We start from the raw sequence: 20,258 nt of genomic DNA on the forward strand, positions 1-20,258 counted from the left end.
TTGCTCTCAATATCCACAAATTTAAGTGTAATTCATTTCAAACTATATTTAAAACAAAGCAATGTGCTTTTTATTGCGGCTGATCAAATAATCATTCATGCTCTACTGTTCAGGTATGTTTCAAAATTCTAATCCCCATCCTACAAAATTATGATTTCTTAATGTGGTTGGGAATATCGTAAGCGCAACGGTGGTTTTGGGAGAGGAAGATGCGGTGGCCATAATACTGAATAACGAAATCATCTTGATTTTGAAAGAGAAAGTGCTGATGCTTTTATTCTTCTCTTTCCATCTGTTTAGATTTCATTCATTGACAGGCAGTCGTCCGTCAGGTACGGTATAGTCTGTAAATTGAATTCCAATTTCTTTCAGTCTTTTATAAGAAGTGAAATGGCAGTCATCTTGGTAAGCCAACAAATCACAGAATTTATTTTCAATCATGCAATTGTAACAAGCTTATTAAATTATGATACAGGTAATTATGTTTACGTGCCTTGTTCATTGGAGTGAACCACTGAACCAATTAACATCCGAATCAGTCTGGCACCCTTCTACTTTGCACAGGTTTACTAGACCCCCAGTTTTAACTCGTCCGGCTCCACTCATTTACGGATCGCAAAGTCGTTCCGCTATTTTCTATAGTCCCCTACAACAACAAAGACCCCTACAGCAACAAAGACCCCTACAACAACAAAGTCATTTACAAACCAAAGCGGTTGTCTTCCCACTGGTCACCACAACACCAGCAGCACAATTTACTAATTCTTGGAATGTAGTATCAAGTCGACCTAGAATAGCTTCCAATTCTCCAGAAATAATTTCAAGTCCTGTAAGAATCACTTCGAATCCAGTAATTTCATCCTCGACTTCGTCCAACATTATCTCGAATTCACCACTGATAGTATCCAACTCAAATATCCTTTTGAATTTGTGGAGTGTTCTCTTGAATTCGACGATTTTACCCGTTGGTTACTCGAATGTTCTTTCCAATTACTCAATAATATCTTCCGATTTGCCTATCGTACCTTCGCAAAATACGTCCTCTTCCTCAATTGTGCTCTTAAAGTCATCAGATGTGTTACTGGACACGTCTGAAAGTATTATTTCGAATGCTTCAACTGTTATCTCTAATCCTTCAAATATCATCTCTAATTCTTCAAATGTCATCACTAATTCTTCAAGTGTTATCACTAATTCTTCAAATGCAATCACTGATTCTTCAAATGTAATCACTAATTCGTCGGCCCTGGAATTACCCTCAGTTCAATTCTGTAATCCCATGGCATCACCACCGTGTGTCGACTCAAAATTTGGCTTCTGCATTAATGATGATGAGTACCCTCTCGAAGATGTCGAGGTAAATAGTTTAGTACTTTTAAATTCTAATTGCATTTGATAACCTCCAATTTTCCATAGGTGGCCACCGAGTTTTCGAAATTGGCGGACCAGTTTAGTTACAAATTAACTTTAGAAGAAGACGAAAAACCAAGCCAAGTTAACAACACCAACGACGACGACTTGATTCAAGACAACACCTGCCTCTCCATTACTGTAACGATCAAGCCCCTTCGAGCCCGCAACATCGAAGGAGACTGGCGTGTCATCGTCCAGGACGTCAAAGACATAATCCAGCGTCAACAAGTGACCATTTGTTCCAGTCCAGACGTCGGCTGTTCAAATCCCGACCACTTTAGCCGAGTCTTTTGCTTCAACGGCAGGTGTAACCAGAAATACGTCGTCCAGAAATTTCTCGCCTACGATCCGTGCAACCCGGATCGCGATGTCTTTGTCGACTCTTTCAAAATGCAGTCGGAATGCAATTGCCGCATTCTACGCTCCCCTTGCCCTGTGTATAGATATGATGCTTGACCGCCTTTTTAACTGAAATTGCATCATACACACTTGAACGAAGTATGACGATTAGTTTGTTATGTTGTAGCGAAATGGGTTGACAAAGCGTTTCGAGGGAAAATTGATCGATAGAGAAAGTTGTAATGATGTGATGTAATGTTACTGGACTAAAACCGATTGTGTTGATTGATATCCCAACACTAGCCGCAGCTTCCTAGCGGTCGTGATGAAATATTCAATTATTCAGTAACTTTAAACAGTCTGCAAAGTATAAAATACATACTTTCATTCTCGTTCTTAGTTAGTTCTTTAGAAGTAGCTGACGCAGTGGGAGCTCTTCAAATGAATCTCATTATGGTAGGAACTCATCAAATTGTTATTAATAAATCATTATTTATTTCAAGGGTTAAATTATTAGGGCATCCCGGTTTTCCATGGAGTTTTTACGGTTTTGTTCGTTGTCTCTGACGTTCTACTCCCACTACCTGTGCCGTTAGCGTTCCGACCCCAAAACACGCAGGATCGCCCCGTTACAGTTTGTAACTCGACAAATCCTCCTCCTTGTGCTGATAAAAGGTTTGGCTTCTGCATTAGCGACGATTCCTATCCTATGGACCACATCACGGTATGTTCCAAGTTAATTTTCAACTCTTTGACGCATACTAATCGTTATTATGCAACGCAGGCTACCATAGAGAATTACTCTGAATTAGTGAATCAATTCAGCTACAAATCGATTCCAAAGGAGGAAATCATCCATCGTCCAATTAAAATTGATAAAAAAGGACCCTGTTTATCCACGAATGTTTTCATTAAACCCATTCGAATGCCCAGCATCAACGGAAACTGGCGCGTGATCGTTCAAGACGCCAAAGACATTATCCAGCGCGAACGGATCGTTCTTTGTACCAGAGCCGGCGATGTCTGTCAGATGCCACCGGAAAAGTTATTCGCACCTCTACAATGTCACACAAGTCGCTGCAGTCAAAAGTTTATTGTTCGTCAACTTTTAGCTTATGATCCTTGCGATCCCACTCGTGGTATTTTTGTGGATTCTTTTAAAATACCGTCGGCCTGCAGTTGCCTTTTTTTTCGTTCAACATGTTGAATAAAAGGATTAAATCACAAATTCTTGGTTAAATATTTATTGATCAGTTGCAGCAGCAAAAGACGAGTCTCTGTTTAAGTTTACTTATGAAAAATACATTTGATTTTGGTTGTAAAGATTTTTGCCATCTGGATTAATTAGCTACTTGCAGTTCCGGCAGGATCTCTTAATAAAACCGCTTTTATCAGTTTTGCCGTTTTGATTCAAGCGATTTAGGAAAGGGATCGATTTTTAATGGTTTTGAATTAAGACACCTAGTAGACAGTGGCTTGTACCGACTTTAAAAAATCGACTTTTAGTCGACTCGAGTCGACTTTTTAGGTCGACCCGAATAATCGATTACGAGTCGAAAACGTCGACTTTGTAGTCGACTTTCTTGCAGAAGTCGAGTTTACAACTTTTCATATGTCAATTCCAATTTTTTATATTTGGCTTCAAAACACCTTAAATTCTTCATAAATATATATAACAGGTAATATTATTTTAGCTTAGTAAATTTTTTTTTGCTTTCGTGTGTCTCAGCATCGACTATTATTTTTATTTTGACACTTCAAGCCTTGTGTGTCAAATGGAATTGTTTTTAGAAAATGCTATTAATTCCTCATATTAAGTCTGCTTGGTAGACGTTACCAAAATTCGAGTGTACCATGTAGGCTACCAATTTCCTCTTCTTTCTGTGGTGGCTCGTAAAGTGTTAGGTATTCCTGCCACGTCTGCCTGTTGCGAAAGAATTTTTAGCAAGGAAGAAAATATTGTATCTTATGTGCCAAAATTTCAACACATAACGTGGATATGACTATATTCATTGATTTTAATACTCAAGAAATCCCAAATTCAATTCAGACTGTCAATGGAGATTACATATTTTTATAAGTATGACTGCCTTTGACAACTTGACTAAAATCAAATATGAATTAACTTCCATGAAAATACAAGAAGAATGCAAGAATGAATTTTATTTCTTTTTTCTAAATGAGCCAACCTGATTTTGAAATATTTACAACCGTTGTTGTATCAATAAATCGCATGTTGCATGAATGTAAACAAAGAAAAATTCAAAAGTCGATTATTTTAGAAAGTCGACTTAAAGTCGCGACTTTTTTCCCAAAGTCGACTTGTAATCGATTATTTTTCAGAACAAAGTCGATTATACAAAAAGTTTTGGTACAAGCCACTGCTAGTAGAAGAAAAGTGTCGTCTGCTCTTTTTTGATAAACAAATGAGACGAAGTTCAAGATAAACAAAGGTCCGGAATGAAGAATAGGCTAAATGAAGACATCGAAATTTAGCTGAAGGTAAAATTCAATTTGAAATGATTGACTAAAGTTAAGTATGTTTTAAATGTTTAAACTCAATCTGGAAAGCAATCATGTTTATTTGTGTAAACATCTTGAAACACTAGCCTATTTGCATATTGCTTTTCGAGATTACAATTAGAAAACTTTTGAATTAGAAAATCATTTAATAATCTAAGTTTGCAGGTTGACTGTCAGCAAATCATTCCAGTGTTGTGCATGCAGGAAAATCACAAGTCTGAACAATCATGCACGTTGAATCACATTGAAAACAAGATAAACATAACATTTTCAGGTTCTTTTTAACTCTTTCATGCAGCAGTGTATTAAAATGATGGTATTTTCAACAGTTTTACTTCGCTAATATATCTTTATTTACAATTTTAAACATCATGATTTTATTAGAGAAACTATGGGGTGCGGAATGAACACTTTTTCCAAAAAAAATGTTCAATAATCGATTACCATATTTGATGTGAAAACAAATTGATAATCGATTTGAATATTGAAATCAAGTTGAAAATATATTCAAAAATTGAAAATCTTTTGAAAACGATTTCATAAATTGAAAATGATTTTGAAAAATGAAAATGATTTCGAAAAACTAAAATGAATTTGAAAAACTAAAATGATTTCGAAAAATGAAAACGAATTTGAAAAATGAAAATGAACTTGAAAAATGAAAATGAACTTGAATATCCATACAATTTCGGGAGTGCGATATGACACCACCCTACTCTATCCCCAGCTCTCTCCGGATGCTATAGCCACCCCGAGACAACCGACTAGCCATTGATGGCTATGTCGCTGATTCCAGCCAGCTAGGCCGTCAGCGATACTGTCAGCCCTTGCCGGGCGGTGCTGGCCACCGCTGCCGCCACAACGGCAGCCGCTAAAGTCTCTCTCGACCGCAGGCCGAGTATTACCCTACACAAAAATAGATTACACGATCCAACGTGAAAAGTTTCATGTTCCTATACGACTACTTTTATTTGAGGCCGGCCATGAAAAAAAAGCTTTTCTGTTGAAACGGACATGGGCAACATGACCATTTGGATCCTCTTCTTTGGCCTCCACCGCCATGTCCGCTGCCTCCATGATGGTAGAAAAGATAGACGTTGCGCCAATTTTTGGTGTTCAATCCGTCGCTGCAGCTGAGACAGAGCCATCCTTCCAATGAACTCTTCCTTGGAATGGCCCAATTTTATATAAATGCCGTGGAGTATCGGGTAGGTAACACTTCCGGCGCAAGTGGACCACATGGCAAAGACGTAGAGACAATAGAGAAGTCCAGCTCCCCAATCCGCTTAGATAGCGGATAATTTCCAGCAGGGCCAGCACCAACATGAGGATCCACGTCAGCAAGAAGGCGTGTCCGCCTTCTTCTTCTCGTCGGATTGAACGGCAGAGTATCGCAGCAGTACAGGACGCATAGGCCTATCCAGCGAAACGTACCAGAACACTTCTTTCCGGGCAGTTGGCAGTTAGTGGAATGACGAGAACTTCGCGAGAACGTCATACCGAGGCGTGACTGGAACTTTTCTCAGGTGAAAGCCACCCATTCGGCCGTTCCGTTTTCATCGTTGCTGGGTAGGCTGTGTGTCATTTACTGCAGGAACATGAAACTTTTCACGTTGGATCGTGTAATCTATTTTTGTGTAGGGTAATACTCGGCCTGCGGTCGAGAGAGACTTCAGCGGCGGCCGTTATGGCGGTAGCGGTGGCCAGCACCGCCCGGCAAGGGCTGACAGTATCGCGCGCTGACGGCCTAGCTGGCTGGAATCAGCGACATAGCCATCAATGGCTAGTCGGTTGTCTCGGGGTGGCTATAGGAGATGGCTATGGAGAGAGCTGGGGATAGAGTAGGGTGGTGTCATATCGCACTCCCGAAATTGTATGGATATTCAAGTTCATTTTCATTTTTCAAGTTCATTTTCATTTTTCAAATTCGTTTTCATTTTTCGAAATCATTTTAGTTTTTCAAATTCATTTTAGTTTTTCGAAATCATTTTCATTTTTCAAAATCATTTTCAATTTATGAAATCGTTTTCAAAAGATTTTCAATTTTTGAATATATTTTCAACTTGATTTCAATATTCAAATCGATTATCAATTTGTTTTCACATCAAATATGGTAATCGATTATTGAACATTTTTTTTGGAAAAAGTGTTCATTCCGCACCCCATAAGAAACAACAAACTGGAATGATTTGCCGACAAATAACCTATATGCTGCACACTTTAGATTGTTGGACTAGGCCTACTAAGAAACATAGTCAAATGGGTTGCAACATGTTTTGTGTCTAATGTTTGCTTCTAAACACGACAGATTACTAATGATTACATTATCTCTTTCGTACTCGGTTTTATTGCAGCATTTTGCCAAATTCCCATTCTAATATTAATATATTTTTCTGCGTACATTTTCAGCCAAAACATTTTAGCTTTGCATCTGTCGGCGTTTCCCCACATAACAAAAAAAGAAGCAAGAAAGGCAGCTTTCTATGACCCATTTATTTGGATAATACGGAGGTGTTAGTTTAAAGTCGTCAGTGTTAGTTGAGCATGCAAGATGCCGTTTTGTCTTTGTCGAAGTAAGGTGAATTAAATAATATTAATGGAAATTTTAGTGTTTTGGGTCGTTTAGTGAAGTCCGGCGGGAATGTGGCAAGAACAGGCTGATGGCAACTTGTAGATGTCGATGAAGATTCCCTTCTGGGGATCGCAAGGATCAAAGGAAAGCATCCGCTGGTAAACATATTTTTGCAGACATTTGCTGCCGAAACAAGGGGCCAGGGTGCGACAAGCTGCACCGGGGAACAAACAAGTTTCGAAGCGTTGAGTCTGGGTGTATCCAGGCCAGGCGATGTCCTGGACGATGACCCGCCATTCTCCATCGACATTCATTGCGCGAGCAGGACGAGCGTAAATGACGTCACTAGGACAGATGTATCCCTCTTCACCAGACCAGTGTCCTTTTTCGTTGAACTTGCCGTTGTAGTCGGAGTAGTCGAAGTGGTCTTCGGCCAAAGAAGTCAGTCCCTCGACCGAATTATCGGCCGATTGATCGGCAACATCGGCGTATTTCTTCAGCACCAACGGGTCGTATTCGATGGCGTACTAGAAATGAATTAGGCAAAAATAATTAAACAGTTGGTTGAATCAAAGTAAGAACTTAACTCACTTTGACTTCTTTCTCTGGGTATTCAGTGTCTTTAAGACAAAAAGTTTCGGTGCCATTATTCGAGCACTTTGGTGCCTTGCGAGGGTCGCAGTAGTCGTACTTCGGGCCATAGGCAGCTGGATAAGCTGGTGGTGCGGGAGCTGGATAAGCTGGCTTAGGATAGGCTGGTGGTGCGGGATAGGATGGTCTAGGATATGCTGGTGGAGCGGGAGCGGGATAAGCTGGCTTAGGATAGGCTGGCTTAGGATAGGCTGGCTTAGGGTAAGTTGGTGCTGCCGGGTACTTGGGATAGGCCGGTGCAGTTGGATAAGTTGGTTTAGGATAAGCTGGTGGTGCTGGATACGATGGTCTAGGATAGGCCGGATAGGCGTGTTTAGGATAGTGCTGAGCTTCCGCAGTCAATTCCGGCTCGGAGAGAACTCCAAGAAAGGCGACACTCAAACATAACTAAACAATGGCATCAAGAAATTTATTAATTTGAGTGTGTCGTTAATGGAAGATTGAAATTACTTACCAAAATGGTTTTCATTTTCAATGCAGAGTAGATAATTTATGTCGGGCTGTAACTGAGTCGATGATTGTCAGCTCTCAACTGATGAAAATTACTAAGAAGAAGGAGGACTTTATACACTGACTCTCCTTCAGTGATCACTGCTCCTCAAACTGACATTCGAGGGGGTCCAACAATCTAAAACCGAATTTCAGTTTCCCTCTTGTCCCTGATCTAATTCGAGTTTCAACTTTTTCACTTGTTTTTTAATGTTCTAGACGCTGTGGTTTAACTTGATCAGCTTACCGTGTCTTACTTTGTGTATGTGCGAACCTACGTAAAGAAACCCTCATGCATTTGTTTCGCTCTATTGCTTCCCTGCACGTTACTATGTTCAACCTTATTTTGTGTTTTCCCAAGCCATGCTGGGACGTAGAAATCTTATCGGTTAACGAGTACCTTTGATGGTTAACGAGTACATGCTGATTTGGCTTGGTGAATTACGTATGCTGCAGTCTAGTCCAATTGCAAAGTAAAATTATGCTGACATGTTAGTGAGAAATGCGGAGAAATGCTGATTTGACACTACAAACAGTATACGCGGAAACGCCCTTAATTATTATTGTTATTTATTAAAATGTTTTCTAACCGTCTTGATGGAAGTCATAGGTGTGTACAAGAAAGTGTGTTTTATCGATTGGCTAGACAATCTGTTGGAGCATTTCTTACGGTTGGCCGCAGATACTCACCTCGATCTCGATTTCCAGCCCATCAGTGAAACGTTACAGACGTCTTGCTTCTGTGGGAGCAATACTTGGGTATAAATAAGACTTGCTGAATTCGCTTCAATAGTGTCATTCTCATACTAAACTCGGTTAGAATAACACTTGCAGTTTCTCAGATTACCAGAATGTCTATCCGATTAGCTGTAAGTACAAAATGAATCCCTACAATACTTTCTCATTGAATTTCAAATTTTTTTTGTAGATTTTTGCGTCTTTGATGGTGATTGGAGTTTTCTCCGACCCGGATCCCAACTATAAACCACCTGCGTACGGTGCCCAGCCCAGATACGAGTTCGTTGAAATCCCACACTGCGCTAAAAACACAACCAAATCTTGGTGCGCGGAAGACTCTGAATATCCCCAAAATGAAGTGCAACAAGCCCTCGATTACCACTACCAGGCTGTCGTCGCTTTCTACAAGGACAAACTGGCCAACACTGAGAACTCTGTCGACGGACTGGCCAAGTTGAATGACGAGGTTTACCTTTGCCCGAGTTCCACCGACTACGTCCGTCCTTTCCGGGCCATCAACGTCGACGGCAAGTGGCGGACCATCGTCAACGGCGTCGAGTCTTACGGCATCAAGTACACGCAAACTGCTCGAATTGAAGAATGCGACGTGGTTGTGGGAACCACCTGCCCCTTGGTCCCGTCCTGCTACGAGTCCAAATGCGTCCAGAAAAATATTTTCCACCGCTTTTTGGTCTACAACCCACTAGACTATGCTTTCCCTTTCGCCATTGAAAAATTCAAGTTGCCTGGATCGTGCGCTTGCATCGTTGGAGCTTTCCGCCTTTAAAAACAAATTTTCTTATTAGTAGCGTAACGTCTTATTGATTAGCAATGATCACATTATTTTGAAAGAAAACGTTTAAATTATAGTGCGTGTCCTTAAATTTAAATAAATAAAATCCTAACGCAAATAAAAACGTTTGAAGGATTTATTGGTCTAACTTGTACATTTTCTCAATAAAATATTCACACGGAATAAGGTGGAAAGGAACGGATTTCAAACTAACTTAAAGTTAAGGATCAACCGCGCCTGTAAATGCCTCTTTCCTCCTGGACGTTTGAAGATTCAGCGCGATAACAACGACTGACTGCGGCCATTTAAATCGGGAGCTCAGAAACGAAAAGGACTGCTGATCCGGTGAAATAAGAAGCTAAAGCCGTACTGGACAAGCATATGTTTCCATAGAACTTGGGCTCCAATTTGTAAACCAAGAAGAAGAAGAAAAAAAGAACTATTTAAATTATGGTATCTTTTAAACGAACAATATAGAACTTTTACCTGTGTCCTTTCACTTTTAGTGTCCATAATACAACTTCCAATTAGCCTGGAATGAAGTACATCTGGAATAGAGTATAAGATGAAGCCTTTCCTTTTTCCGATGCATCCACAGTAAAATGATCAAAGCCTTTTCAAGTTGGGCAAGTTCTTTAATCAAATAATATGATTGTGGTCCTGTGAGATTTCCCAAGTTTTCAGTCCTCAAAAGGTCAAATCAAAAAGGTCACTTGGTTTGCCATCGAATGGAATTCTTTTGGTTTGAAAGATCAATTGCGTTTTCACCTGGAGTTTGGCTACATGAGGAGTGTCACCATATGTATGCAACCTAGGATGTGAATTGTTGAGTATTTTAAGTGCTAACAGTGTTTTCTTCAATTCCATTTTATTTGCTGATTGCAAGCTATTGAATTTTGACAGCAACTCCATAAACAATTGGATGCTTCATGTTCCTTTTCTGGACTTTATATTTGCCTCTATAGTTTCATAATTTTTCGGGTCACTAAGTTAATAAAAATCCGAAACTGGTTCCCATGATTGACTGGTGAATCGACGAAACTGACTGAGCAGTTTTAATTCGGTTAAAAAGTTACCCAATGGTACATTTCTGGACATGGAAATTCCAATCATCGTTTTCTTCAAACAAAGTAAACAGCATAAACTCATTTTTTCTAGAGAAAACGTTAAAATTAAACCATAGACTTAATGTAATAAAAAACAATCAAAACAATCAAAATACAACTTGGTTAGTAGCAGACGGCAATCTGCTCCAACACCGCCAGAGTTGGTGTTTCATAATTATTTATAAGTAAACTCTGAAAAAAGTTATAAATTATCATTTTATTCCTTAAAATAATTTTAAAAAATCTTTATTAGTTGAAATTTCCAATAAGTTTTAAAATAAACTAGAATAAATTCCTTGAAATATATTTCTGAAGAGTCCTCTGACGGCGATCTGACACCGCAGGTATTCGTTTTCTCCGGCGTTGGGCTTGGGCCATAGCCTACTTTATTATAGGAAGCCCAACGGTTTGGGCTTTTTTTGGAAGCCAATTTGGGTTCCCTTCCTCTTATTTGGCTCCGCCCTAAGTGGACCCACGGGAGCCAATTTATCGTCTAGTGGCGATATTTGAAAACACGGATTTGTTTACGTTTCTATCGATATGATTGTTAAATGGCTACGAAGGGCCATTCACTAAACAATAATGTCCACCGTTCCATGTAACATTGTCATGAAATCCCTCACGGCAACATATTAATGGTGCGTTCATAAATTACAGGGTTCCCCCCAAACCATAACATTCGAAATTTCGGAGGGCGTGTCATTATTTCGCTCACCAGATGGCCCCCCTGGGTCACTTGGAAGATGCGAAATCGGAGGAAAGGTGAGCAAAGTAGGCTTCACTTTTCCAACACGCGAGAGATATCCTTCCTTTGGGCTTCCTATAATAAAGTAGGCTATGCTTGGGCACGCCACGTTCATTCATGTCGGGAGAACAAGATGGAGAGTGTTGTCGAAATTTGGCCCCATCTTACAGGTGATTGAAGTTGAAACTGTTCTCTCTTAATTCCAATGTTTGCATTTGTGTTTTTTTAATGAAAATTTGTTTTCTTTTGTGTCGTAAATTTTCAACCAAAGCTTAAGCATAGGTTTTTTCCAGTACGTTTAATTTTCATGTGAAAAATATCTTAATGTGGCAAGCTCATGAGTTCTCGATCTCTGACCGTGAGAACCTCGTCGTTCATGAGCATTGACTAAAATTTATTTTTCAAGTAGAAAAGTAGTTAAAACTTCCAATAGGTTTCGTGTGATAAATAGCTGCATTTTGAGCGAATCGATTCTTTTTTTTTTTTTTTACATCTGTGCCCCTGTTGTGCGAGTCGAATCAAATGTATTTCTTTGATAATCATAGATTTAATTCACACCGTCTTTTTATCAGCGACTTCAGTGTAACGACAAGGCAAACGATATATAACGCTCGTGCTTTCTTTCGTGTTCCCTGTACAATGTGAAATAATTTCACAAGAATCAGTATACTCGCCTCCATTAGTAACCAATTCATCTTCTTTTTGGTATGTAGAATGCACAGCTGGCAGTTTTTTTTTGTCTCGCACACTGATCCATGAGTGTAGACTTCTAGGTGGTTGGTTTTTGGATTCCGAGTCAGTGAGTTTTATAATTGGTTTGTTTGGTTTGATTCTATGGCTTGTTTCTTTGTGAGGGTAAGTAGTTCATGGGGATTGAAAAGTGTCATGGTGGGAGGGGTTCCACCTAAGGTGTCTGCGAGGAAGGCTTTTTGATAAATTTTTTGCCAGCTGGGTCCAGTTTCCTTAAGTGAGTTATTGCTGCTGGGGTGCTTTTGGTTTTCCACTTATTTGTCTTCTAGTTTTTTATTTCTTTTTCGGTTTTACCGAGATTGTGGATTGAAACGACAGTCTTATCAATGTGGATATTTGTGGCATTTCAGCTTTTACTAATGAGGCCTAGACACGTCGTAGCAAAGTCAACGCCGATCAGGGAGGAGTGGCCCGAGTATCAGAATTCAGGATATCTATCAGTATTAGTCGACATTCTTGTCTTTTTCATTAGACACGTCGTGAATAAATCGGTAGCATTATCGCAATGAAACATTTATCGTATTCATTTTTGAGAGCATAAACGTAAATACGACCGCGTTACAATTGTTCAATCTTTCACGAACGTAATATTTTGTTCTTTTATTTTCGTCTTTTGTTGCTATCTTTACGTTGTCGAGCGCATTGATGAGTTACAAAACGATTGTATTTTTTGAAGTGTCATGTTTCGTTTCAAATTTGTCTCTTGATAAATTTGTATGTGTTAATTCTTTTTTTTTTTCTTCATATAGGTGGTAAGAACGCTTCGCTAAACGTTTTACCCACAGCTTTAGTGACAGCAAAGTGGTTCGGGAAAGACTCTCCCTGATGCAATCATTCCGTAACGGCTGTGATGATTCATTTGCAAACGAATCATCCGACGTGAATTGAAATCGTTTAACGAAACCATTTAGAAGTTCTAAATGGATTGGAGTTTTGTTGTGTCCGCGTCAATTGGTAACATGGAAGCGGTGGGTTCAAATCACTGTTGGAAGCCCATCAGGATTGGGAGGAACAATATCATGTTTAAAGTTAAAATTCTCATGCTTAATGCTTAAGACCTTAGCAAACTGCGCGAAGCTAAGACGCGTTTTCATTAATTCGATTCGTTGACACAATTCAATGTTTTGATCGGTTGTAGTGCTTTCTTTATCGCGGATAAGAAAGTCATAGAACGTCGTTTTTTTACTGGTGTGTGTTCTTTCCTTCCGTCTGTGTTTTGTGTGTCAGCGTCAATTGGCAATATGGAAGCGATGGGTTCAAATCTCTGTTGGTAATCCAACAGGAATTTTCAGTTGGGAGTCGAACATTGGTCCAAGTGTGACTACATTTTGATTTCTAACTGCGAGTAACGTGTTGGACTCCCAACGTCAAAAGCGCACAGGACGCGGGCATAAAAAATAAGTACTCTATTGGTGGTTATTTTGGGCTTTGGGTTTTTTGGGCTTCGGGCACACACCATGCCTATTTTTCCTTTTTTTTTTCACAAGATGGTTTTCTAAATCCCTAAAAATGTATTTTAAAATCAGCAATTTCATTTTCATTTCATTGATCATATGACTGTAGACTGTACATATTAAGTTTGAAAAACATTACGTGATCAAAAATTAATTTCAGGTATGAAAAACCTTAAAACCCTACAACTTGTGGAGCCTGAAAACGAATTTTCGCAGTACTCGGTATGTGCTTTGTCCTGTCAGTGGTGTGTTTTTGTGCATGTTGGTGCTTTTATTAGTATTGATGTTAGACCCGTTGGGGCACCATTGGCGTAGGATTAGTTTAGTTAGTGTAGGGCCAATGGTGAAGGCCACCAAGTTGATCTGAGCCGGTATCATGGGCCAGCAATTTGGTGTCTTTTATTGACTGTGTCCAAACAGCAAGTGTGCAATGAGTATGCCCTCATTTTATTCATCAGCCCAATCCCAGATATGAAACGTGATATTAAGAAGGACAAGCGCAAGGAAGTTGAGAGTGATCAATCTCCTCCTGAGAAAATTTTGAAGAAGCGACAGCCATCTCCGACTCCGGTAACAACATTTAATTGCGGTGAATTTGTGTGAAGAATGTTTTGTTAATAAATTTTGGTTTCTATTTCGAAAATAAGAAAGTCGTCGTCCGGATCTGAAGAGTCGGAAGTAGAAGAATCCGGTCTGGAGAATCGTTGAGCGTTGAATCTACCGACTCTTAAATTAAATTGAATAATTGGAAGTTTGTTTAAAACGAATTTTTCAATGTTTTCAGGAATCTGGCGATTTGGAAGAAAAGAGGAAAAAGAAGAAGAGCAAGAAAGAGAAGAAGTAAAAAAAAATCAAATCCAAAAGGTGTCATGATTCTGACGAATCAGAGGTGAGTGATTTCAAGCTTTTAATTATTGTCAGTCGTCAGCGGTCGTCAGCTATTCGTGACTTGTGCCTACTTTTCCTACTCCAACTGCGTCATTTCGATCCTAGTATTCAGAGTATGAAATTTATGAAAGCTAATCACGTGGTACTCTTGACAATGAAGTGGGCCATTTAGTGGCCACCGTGTCGCTAACCCGCGAATATTTTTTTCCCAGGTTGTTTTCCAACCTTTCCTTTTGCTTGGAATCTCTTTTTTGGAATGACAATCAATTTGACTTTTTTAATATGTTGTGGTAACCGTTTGCAGGTGCCACGATTGAGGATGGCCGACTGCGCTCCGGTGATCGACTTTTGGAGGTCAACGGCGTGGAAATGACGGGCAAGACTCAGAGCGAGGTGGTTAGCCTTTTGCGCAACATTCCCAGCGGCGGTGTCGCCCGTCTCCTAATTTCCCGACAGGAAACGGAAGAAGAAATCCAACAGTCGAACCAATTGCAAAATCAACAAGTTCAATCGTCTCAGCTTCAATCGTCGACTCAAACTCAGCAGACGAGTCCCAAATTGCCCAGGCAGATGAAATCCATCAGCAGGGCCAGCGAAGAGAGTCTGCTGCTCCTGCCCTGGAAGCAGCGCGAGATCCTCACACTCGACATTCCCGTCCACGTCACGGAAAAGGCCGGCCTCGGCATTTCAGTCAAAGGCAAGACGACGTCGTCATCGGGAAATGGCACCAGCGACCTGGGCATCTTCATCAAGTCGGTCCTGCACGGAGGAGCCGCTTCCAGGGACGGCCGGCTGTGCACCAACGACCAGCTCCTTCACGTCAACGGCGTCTCTCTGCAGGGGCGATCCAACACGGAAGCGATGGAAGGATTGAGGCGGGCCGTCCACCAGGAGGGTTCCAAGCCCAGGCACATCACCCTGACGGTTGCCCGCAAGATGCACGCGCTCAAGGATCGTGAAGTGACGCTGGAAGGGCAGTCGCAGGACGACACGGTGAACGGAACGGTTCGACTGGGCGGCAACGGGGGCGACAGCTCCGGCAGTTACGATCATTCCGGAGGCAGCAGCGACCAATCCGGTTCCACCGTCATTTTTGTCAGCGGAAGCGGATCAGACAGTCGTGAGAGAAATCTCATGAAAGACAATCGACTCTCCGGAATCTCCTCTGACCTCCGCAACGAGAGTTACTACCGGGTAAGTTTCAATTTTTTGATTTTCCCCAGTTGAATTTGAATTGAATTTTGTTTTGTTTATTTTTTGAAGGCCACGCACGAAACGTGGAACACGACGCAGTTGCAGGAGACTTTGATGAATTCGTCGAAATCGAACGGTGGGCACCAGACGAGTGTGGTGCAGCAGGGTCCAGGGCGGAAACAGCATTCACAAAACAGCCCATCGGTCCACTTGACGCCGGGCGAGGTGGTTTCGATTGACGGTGATTACCTGCCGCAGTCGAGGCCACGCCCACCCTCTATGATGATGTCGACGTCCAACGGTTCCTCAGTGGCCTCTACACCGGATACGACCATGAACTTGCCTTGGCAGCAACAGCAACATTCCAATAATAACATTCGTGGTCCCGGTGGTCAACGCTCTGGACCGACGGATGGACGCGACCGACTGTGGCCCAATGCCGAGCAGCCGCAGCCGCCCCAGAGTCCCTTGTCGGAAACATCCATGCGCTCCGATGGACGTCCCAGCGATTCGGAAGCGCCCATCTACACTAGCCAGTACGTCACGTTTTATTTTTTGTTTTGATTGTTTCGAAGAATTAAATCGGGGAAATTATTTTACTAGTCATTTCATTGTCCTTATTTTCTTTCATTTCGATTATAGCATAAATAGTGTTAGTATCAAAGCTAATCGCGTGTTGACACTGAAGCGGGCCATTTATCAACTGGCAAATGGAACGAATTTTCAAAACAATTGGCCCTTTAGTCAACGATACATCTTCACCATGTACGACGGACAAGAATTTCGGCATCTGATTGCATGTATTAGTTTTAAAATGGATTTGTAGTGCCCAATAGTTCCGTGGTCGTCAGTGGAGGTATCCGCTCTACTTTCGAGCTTTTCCTCTTATTTTTACACCATGTTGGCCTTATTCCTTTTGCTCCTCATGCGTTTCTTTATTTTCTGGGATCGTCAGCCGACATATTTATAGTACAGCTTCAATCTATTTTTCGGCCCGGTTCCCTAGCAGGAGGTTGACTTTGATTTGGCTAGGGTCAGCAAGGTTGAGCTACCGATTCCTAACTCGCCTGTTTTTCTGCCTATTCCCAATTTCCCTATCGATCAAGCTGGGTCTTCATTTCATGCGACAGACATTTCATCAAATGTGCATGTCCTATTTTATTTTATTTTTTGGGAAATAGGTGACCTATTTGCATTCGTCGCTAGACAATAGCTAGTTTGACCTTTGGCCGCTAGATACACTGATGATTTTTGTTTTATTCAGAAATAACAGATTCGGGCAGTATTTGGTGTTGCGTGTTTCACTTAAGGTAAAATAGTGTTTCATTGACTTGTTAAAATAAAGCGTTCTATTCTTGTCAATGTTTTAGAATGTTGTTATCTGATGTGCTTATTACTGAGAAAAAATTTTAACAAGGCCAATGGAACTGGTTTAATCGGCATTATTTTTATTTTTTTTTACTATGTCCAGTAAAGCTGAAACTACTGTTGTCTTGTCTTGACCAATCCGTTTCATCAGCATTCTCCAAATTTTTTTAAAAGGTAAACAGTTTCATATGTAGGCTCTGTGTATTGGTTGGGTTACGTAATCGCCTGAACAGTCGTTGTGATAAAATTTTTAAGTTATGCGATAGAGTTGTTGTTTACTTGAAAGAGAAGAATCAAACTGTTTTGCATAGACATGAACTGAGCCGTGTCTATAATTTTCTATCACGACAACTTCTACGTATATTTATCTCAAGAATCTAGAAATATGTTTCTGTTAAAAAAAAACCGTTCGTGAATTGATTTCGGGAATTCTTGAACCCTTTGAGGCAGAGTTGGGAGGAGTGCACTCTTTTTTTGCTCTCGCTTGGAGCGAACTTAAATTTACGTGTTTTTTTTTCTTCCGCAATGTCAAGGATGATGTAAACTAAAAAAAAAAAAAAAAAATCATGTCAAAAAGAATTCGTTCTGCGGGTTAGCTATGCGAATGCGATTGTTTTGCCAACATTTTTGATTTTATTCCCCGTACCTGTATAGGGCTCAGTTGAGAAATAAGTCGTGACAAGAATTCTTTATAGGGAAGAGTCGGTGGGTATTAAAATAAACGTAACAGGAACTGTTCACCTCAACCGGTTTACGAAAATAGATTTACGGCTATTACGTTGTTGCCCTCATCCTCTCGGCAAGGTCGTCGCAGCTTGTCAGACTGCTTCTCCTGATCGATAATACGGTGTTCGTTATTGAGTAGATCATGGTTTTTGTCATTATCCACCCATTATACGGCATCATATTTTCCTAGATTTAGAGCTACATTTTAATTTTAACAACGGAGCAGATGATTCATTCGCGGAAAGAAACGTGTCAGATTGATTTGGCCGGCCAAGCTCAATTTACTATATTAAAACATTTTCTTATTATTGTTGCTGCTTTACCTAAATCGAGGGAACTCATCTTGAATGAAGAATTTTCCCGATCAATGACACCAGTTTCAACTTATTAAATAAAGAAATAACCTCCCGTTGGTAGGAAGGTAAATTAATAGTATCCCTTTATCTTTTAGACCGTCATACATTAATGGTTTCGGGTTTTCCCAAATGAAATACGAGAGGTCAAGTGATGTCTCATTTTCCCTATAACACGCACCAAATATGGCCAAAAAGCTCTTCCACGAAAATGTTTCCGTCCAGCATTGTTGGATTCCTGATTCTGATTGCGTAACGGTTCTTTTTTTTTGTGTGTGTGAAGTTACAGGTTTTGGGCTTAGCTTGGAGGACGTCAAGGCTATGGTTAGTTAACGTAATGATAGAATTCATTTCATGTTAAGTTATCGTTGTAATACTACCAATAATCATAATATTTTCCTTCGTTCTCACATTGAACCCCTCGCCTTTAACTACTGAGTGCTCTGTAGTACAAATTATGCTTTAGTTGATTATAGATTTATTATTTATAAATTTATTAGTTCAGTTTGTCCTCATTCGACCTCCAGTCCTCACAAAAATCTACATCAATTAAATTTTCTTTGAAATCGTTCGGAGCTGGGCGTGCTGGCAACATTGTCTCATTAATCACTTTTTGTTTCTGGACGTGCACGTCTGCTTCGCGCTCAAACTCACTCCATCTCTCATTAGTCATCTGTTAAGTTTGGGAGTAACGAGTTAACGACTGGTATTCTCATTACTTGGACGTTTGGACCTGGACCATTTCATTTTTATTTGACAAGTTAAATTACTGCGTATCCTTCATTTGATATCACAACGAATGGTTTGCATTTATGTTCCATTTTTAATGCAGGTTAAGTGAATTGCCTCAGACCACGTTGCATCACACGATTGCCCAAGGTTTTTTCAACAATTTGGTTCCTGAATCTACCTTTTCTGAAATTCAGGACCTGTCTGGTTCATCTTTACCACAGTAAGTAAAATATTTCCAGATCAAAGTATACACTGAATGTTTTGTTAACTTGCTTGTAATGCTTGATGATGAAGACAGCATGATCATTTGATGGTGATATAACGGTGTGTGAACTTCTCTTTTATTGTTTTATGTACAAAAAAAAAGCTATTATTTCATTATCAACTTTTAGCCAATATTAGTGTTAGCCACCAGTTTTGTGTTAAGCCTTTTTAGTCTGGGATCTTTCAGTTTATCAAAAGGTGTTTGCAATCTGGTAACTTACAAGTTACGTCTAGAAGTTGTAGTGACCTGTAGAGACAAACATTTGACAGTGTAGAGCAAGTCCTTTCTTTCAGGTCCTTTCTTTTGTTTCCTTTTAAGGTGCCCCTAGCTGCTTAGTTTGAATTGAGTTGGAAGAAGCATGGATTGAATTACACAACACTGCATATCAATGTCTCCCAGAAGTAAAACAAAAAAAACTGTAAATTATCAAAGATTTACCTATTGCCATGTAGTTGGCTGAACAAGCCTGAAGCCCATTATTCATCATAGTGCTAGAGATCAAGCAATATTATTAATACTGTAAATGACACTTCATACTTACCATCTGTGCCAACCTTTCTGGCTAGTTGAGTATCTTATTATGTCTAAATTAGACTGTTCTTTTTCAGATGGATGAGCAGCGAGGACCTAAGATTTCCGCTATGATGCTCCTGATTTTCAATTTGCCGTTCGCATTCTGAAATGCTCGGGACTATAATCCGCATTAATTGCCATCCGTCGTCGATGTTGGAGGTCGATCAGACGAAATACTGGTTCAGCTCATCCTGTTATTCAAGGTAGGGAAGACGGGCATTCATTTCATTGAAAGCCGGAAGCACCGATATCCACCACTTCCACTTCAGTGCTGAAACAACCGCCCTTGTACTCATCACTTTTTGAAGTGAACTACTTCACTACTACAACAATTTAAGTGTGATGGTGAGTCCTCTTTTTTTAAATTTTCTGTTAGGATATTACATATTAGTAAGAACATTAGTGAAATTGTGAATTGTGACAATGTTATAGAAGTAGGTTGTTAGTCGATGGTTTTTTGAAGAAAAAACCTAGCGACGTGTCATTCATTTCTTCCTTAAATTCTTTCAGTTGGAAAACGAATATTTGTAGTTTAATTAGTTGTGATTTTCCCAAGTTGGAATTTGACATCGGACTCGTTTTCTAC

At 40.1% G+C, this 20,258-nt stretch overlaps 5 protein-coding genes and 1 long non-coding RNA gene across 6 annotated transcripts; 5 read left to right on the top strand and 1 right to left on the bottom strand.

Annotated features, from left to right (window-relative positions):
- The first annotated feature begins 10 nt into the window (after positions 1-10).
- Positions 11-1,911, top strand: LOC124350645. Its single transcript, XM_046801437.1, has 4 exons — positions 11-113; positions 301-405; positions 476-1,357; positions 1,417-1,911. Exons 2-4 carry the CDS (start codon positions 391-393, stop codon positions 1,867-1,869), a joined length of 1,350 nt encoding a protein of 449 aa, XP_046657393.1. The 5' UTR covers positions 11-113; positions 301-390; the 3' UTR covers positions 1,870-1,911.
- Positions 1,912-2,193: 282 nt separating this feature from the next.
- Positions 2,194-2,959, top strand: LOC124348756 (neurotrophin 1-like). Its single transcript, XM_046799029.1, has 3 exons — positions 2,194-2,208; positions 2,270-2,476; positions 2,537-2,959. The coding sequence occupies exons 1-3, from the start codon at positions 2,194-2,196 to the stop codon at positions 2,957-2,959; spliced, it is 645 nt and encodes a 214-aa protein (XP_046654985.1).
- A 3,793-nt stretch (positions 2,960-6,752) lies between these two features.
- Positions 6,753-8,054, bottom strand: LOC124350719 (adhesive plaque matrix protein-like). The gene is made up of 3 exons (XM_046801539.1): positions 7,953-8,054; positions 7,439-7,885; positions 6,753-7,374 (listed from the first exon to the last, which is right to left on the bottom strand). Exons 1-3 carry the CDS (start codon positions 7,965-7,967, stop codon positions 6,898-6,900), a joined length of 939 nt encoding a protein of 312 aa, XP_046657495.1. The 5' UTR covers positions 7,968-8,054; the 3' UTR covers positions 6,753-6,897.
- Positions 8,055-8,744: 690 nt separating this feature from the next.
- Positions 8,745-9,666, top strand: LOC124350786 (protein spaetzle-like). Its single transcript, XM_046801616.1, has 2 exons — positions 8,745-8,856; positions 8,916-9,666. Exons 1-2 carry the CDS (start codon positions 8,839-8,841, stop codon positions 9,510-9,512), a joined length of 615 nt encoding a protein of 204 aa, XP_046657572.1. The 5' UTR covers positions 8,745-8,838; the 3' UTR covers positions 9,513-9,666.
- A 1,804-nt stretch (positions 9,667-11,470) lies between these two features.
- LOC124350869 lies at positions 11,471-13,915 on the top strand. The gene is made up of 2 exons (XR_006921214.1): positions 11,471-11,539; positions 12,869-13,915. It is a non-coding gene; the product is annotated as an uncharacterized LOC124350869 (long non-coding RNA).
- Positions 13,916-14,044: 129 nt separating this feature from the next.
- On the top strand, positions 14,045-16,481 carry LOC124348758 (tyrosine-protein phosphatase non-receptor type 13-like). The gene is made up of 4 exons (XM_046799030.1): positions 14,045-14,162; positions 14,766-15,655; positions 15,725-16,191; positions 16,298-16,481. Exons 1-4 carry the CDS (start codon positions 14,045-14,047, stop codon positions 16,479-16,481), a joined length of 1,659 nt encoding a protein of 552 aa, XP_046654986.1.
- The last annotated feature ends 3,777 nt before the right edge of the window (positions 16,482-20,258 follow it).

This window comes from Daphnia pulicaria, chromosome 7 (assembly GCF_021234035.1).
Source record: "Daphnia pulicaria isolate SC F1-1A chromosome 7, SC_F0-13Bv2, whole genome shotgun sequence".
In the NCBI taxonomy this organism is placed as follows: Eukaryota; Metazoa; Arthropoda; class Branchiopoda; order Diplostraca; family Daphniidae; genus Daphnia; species Daphnia pulicaria.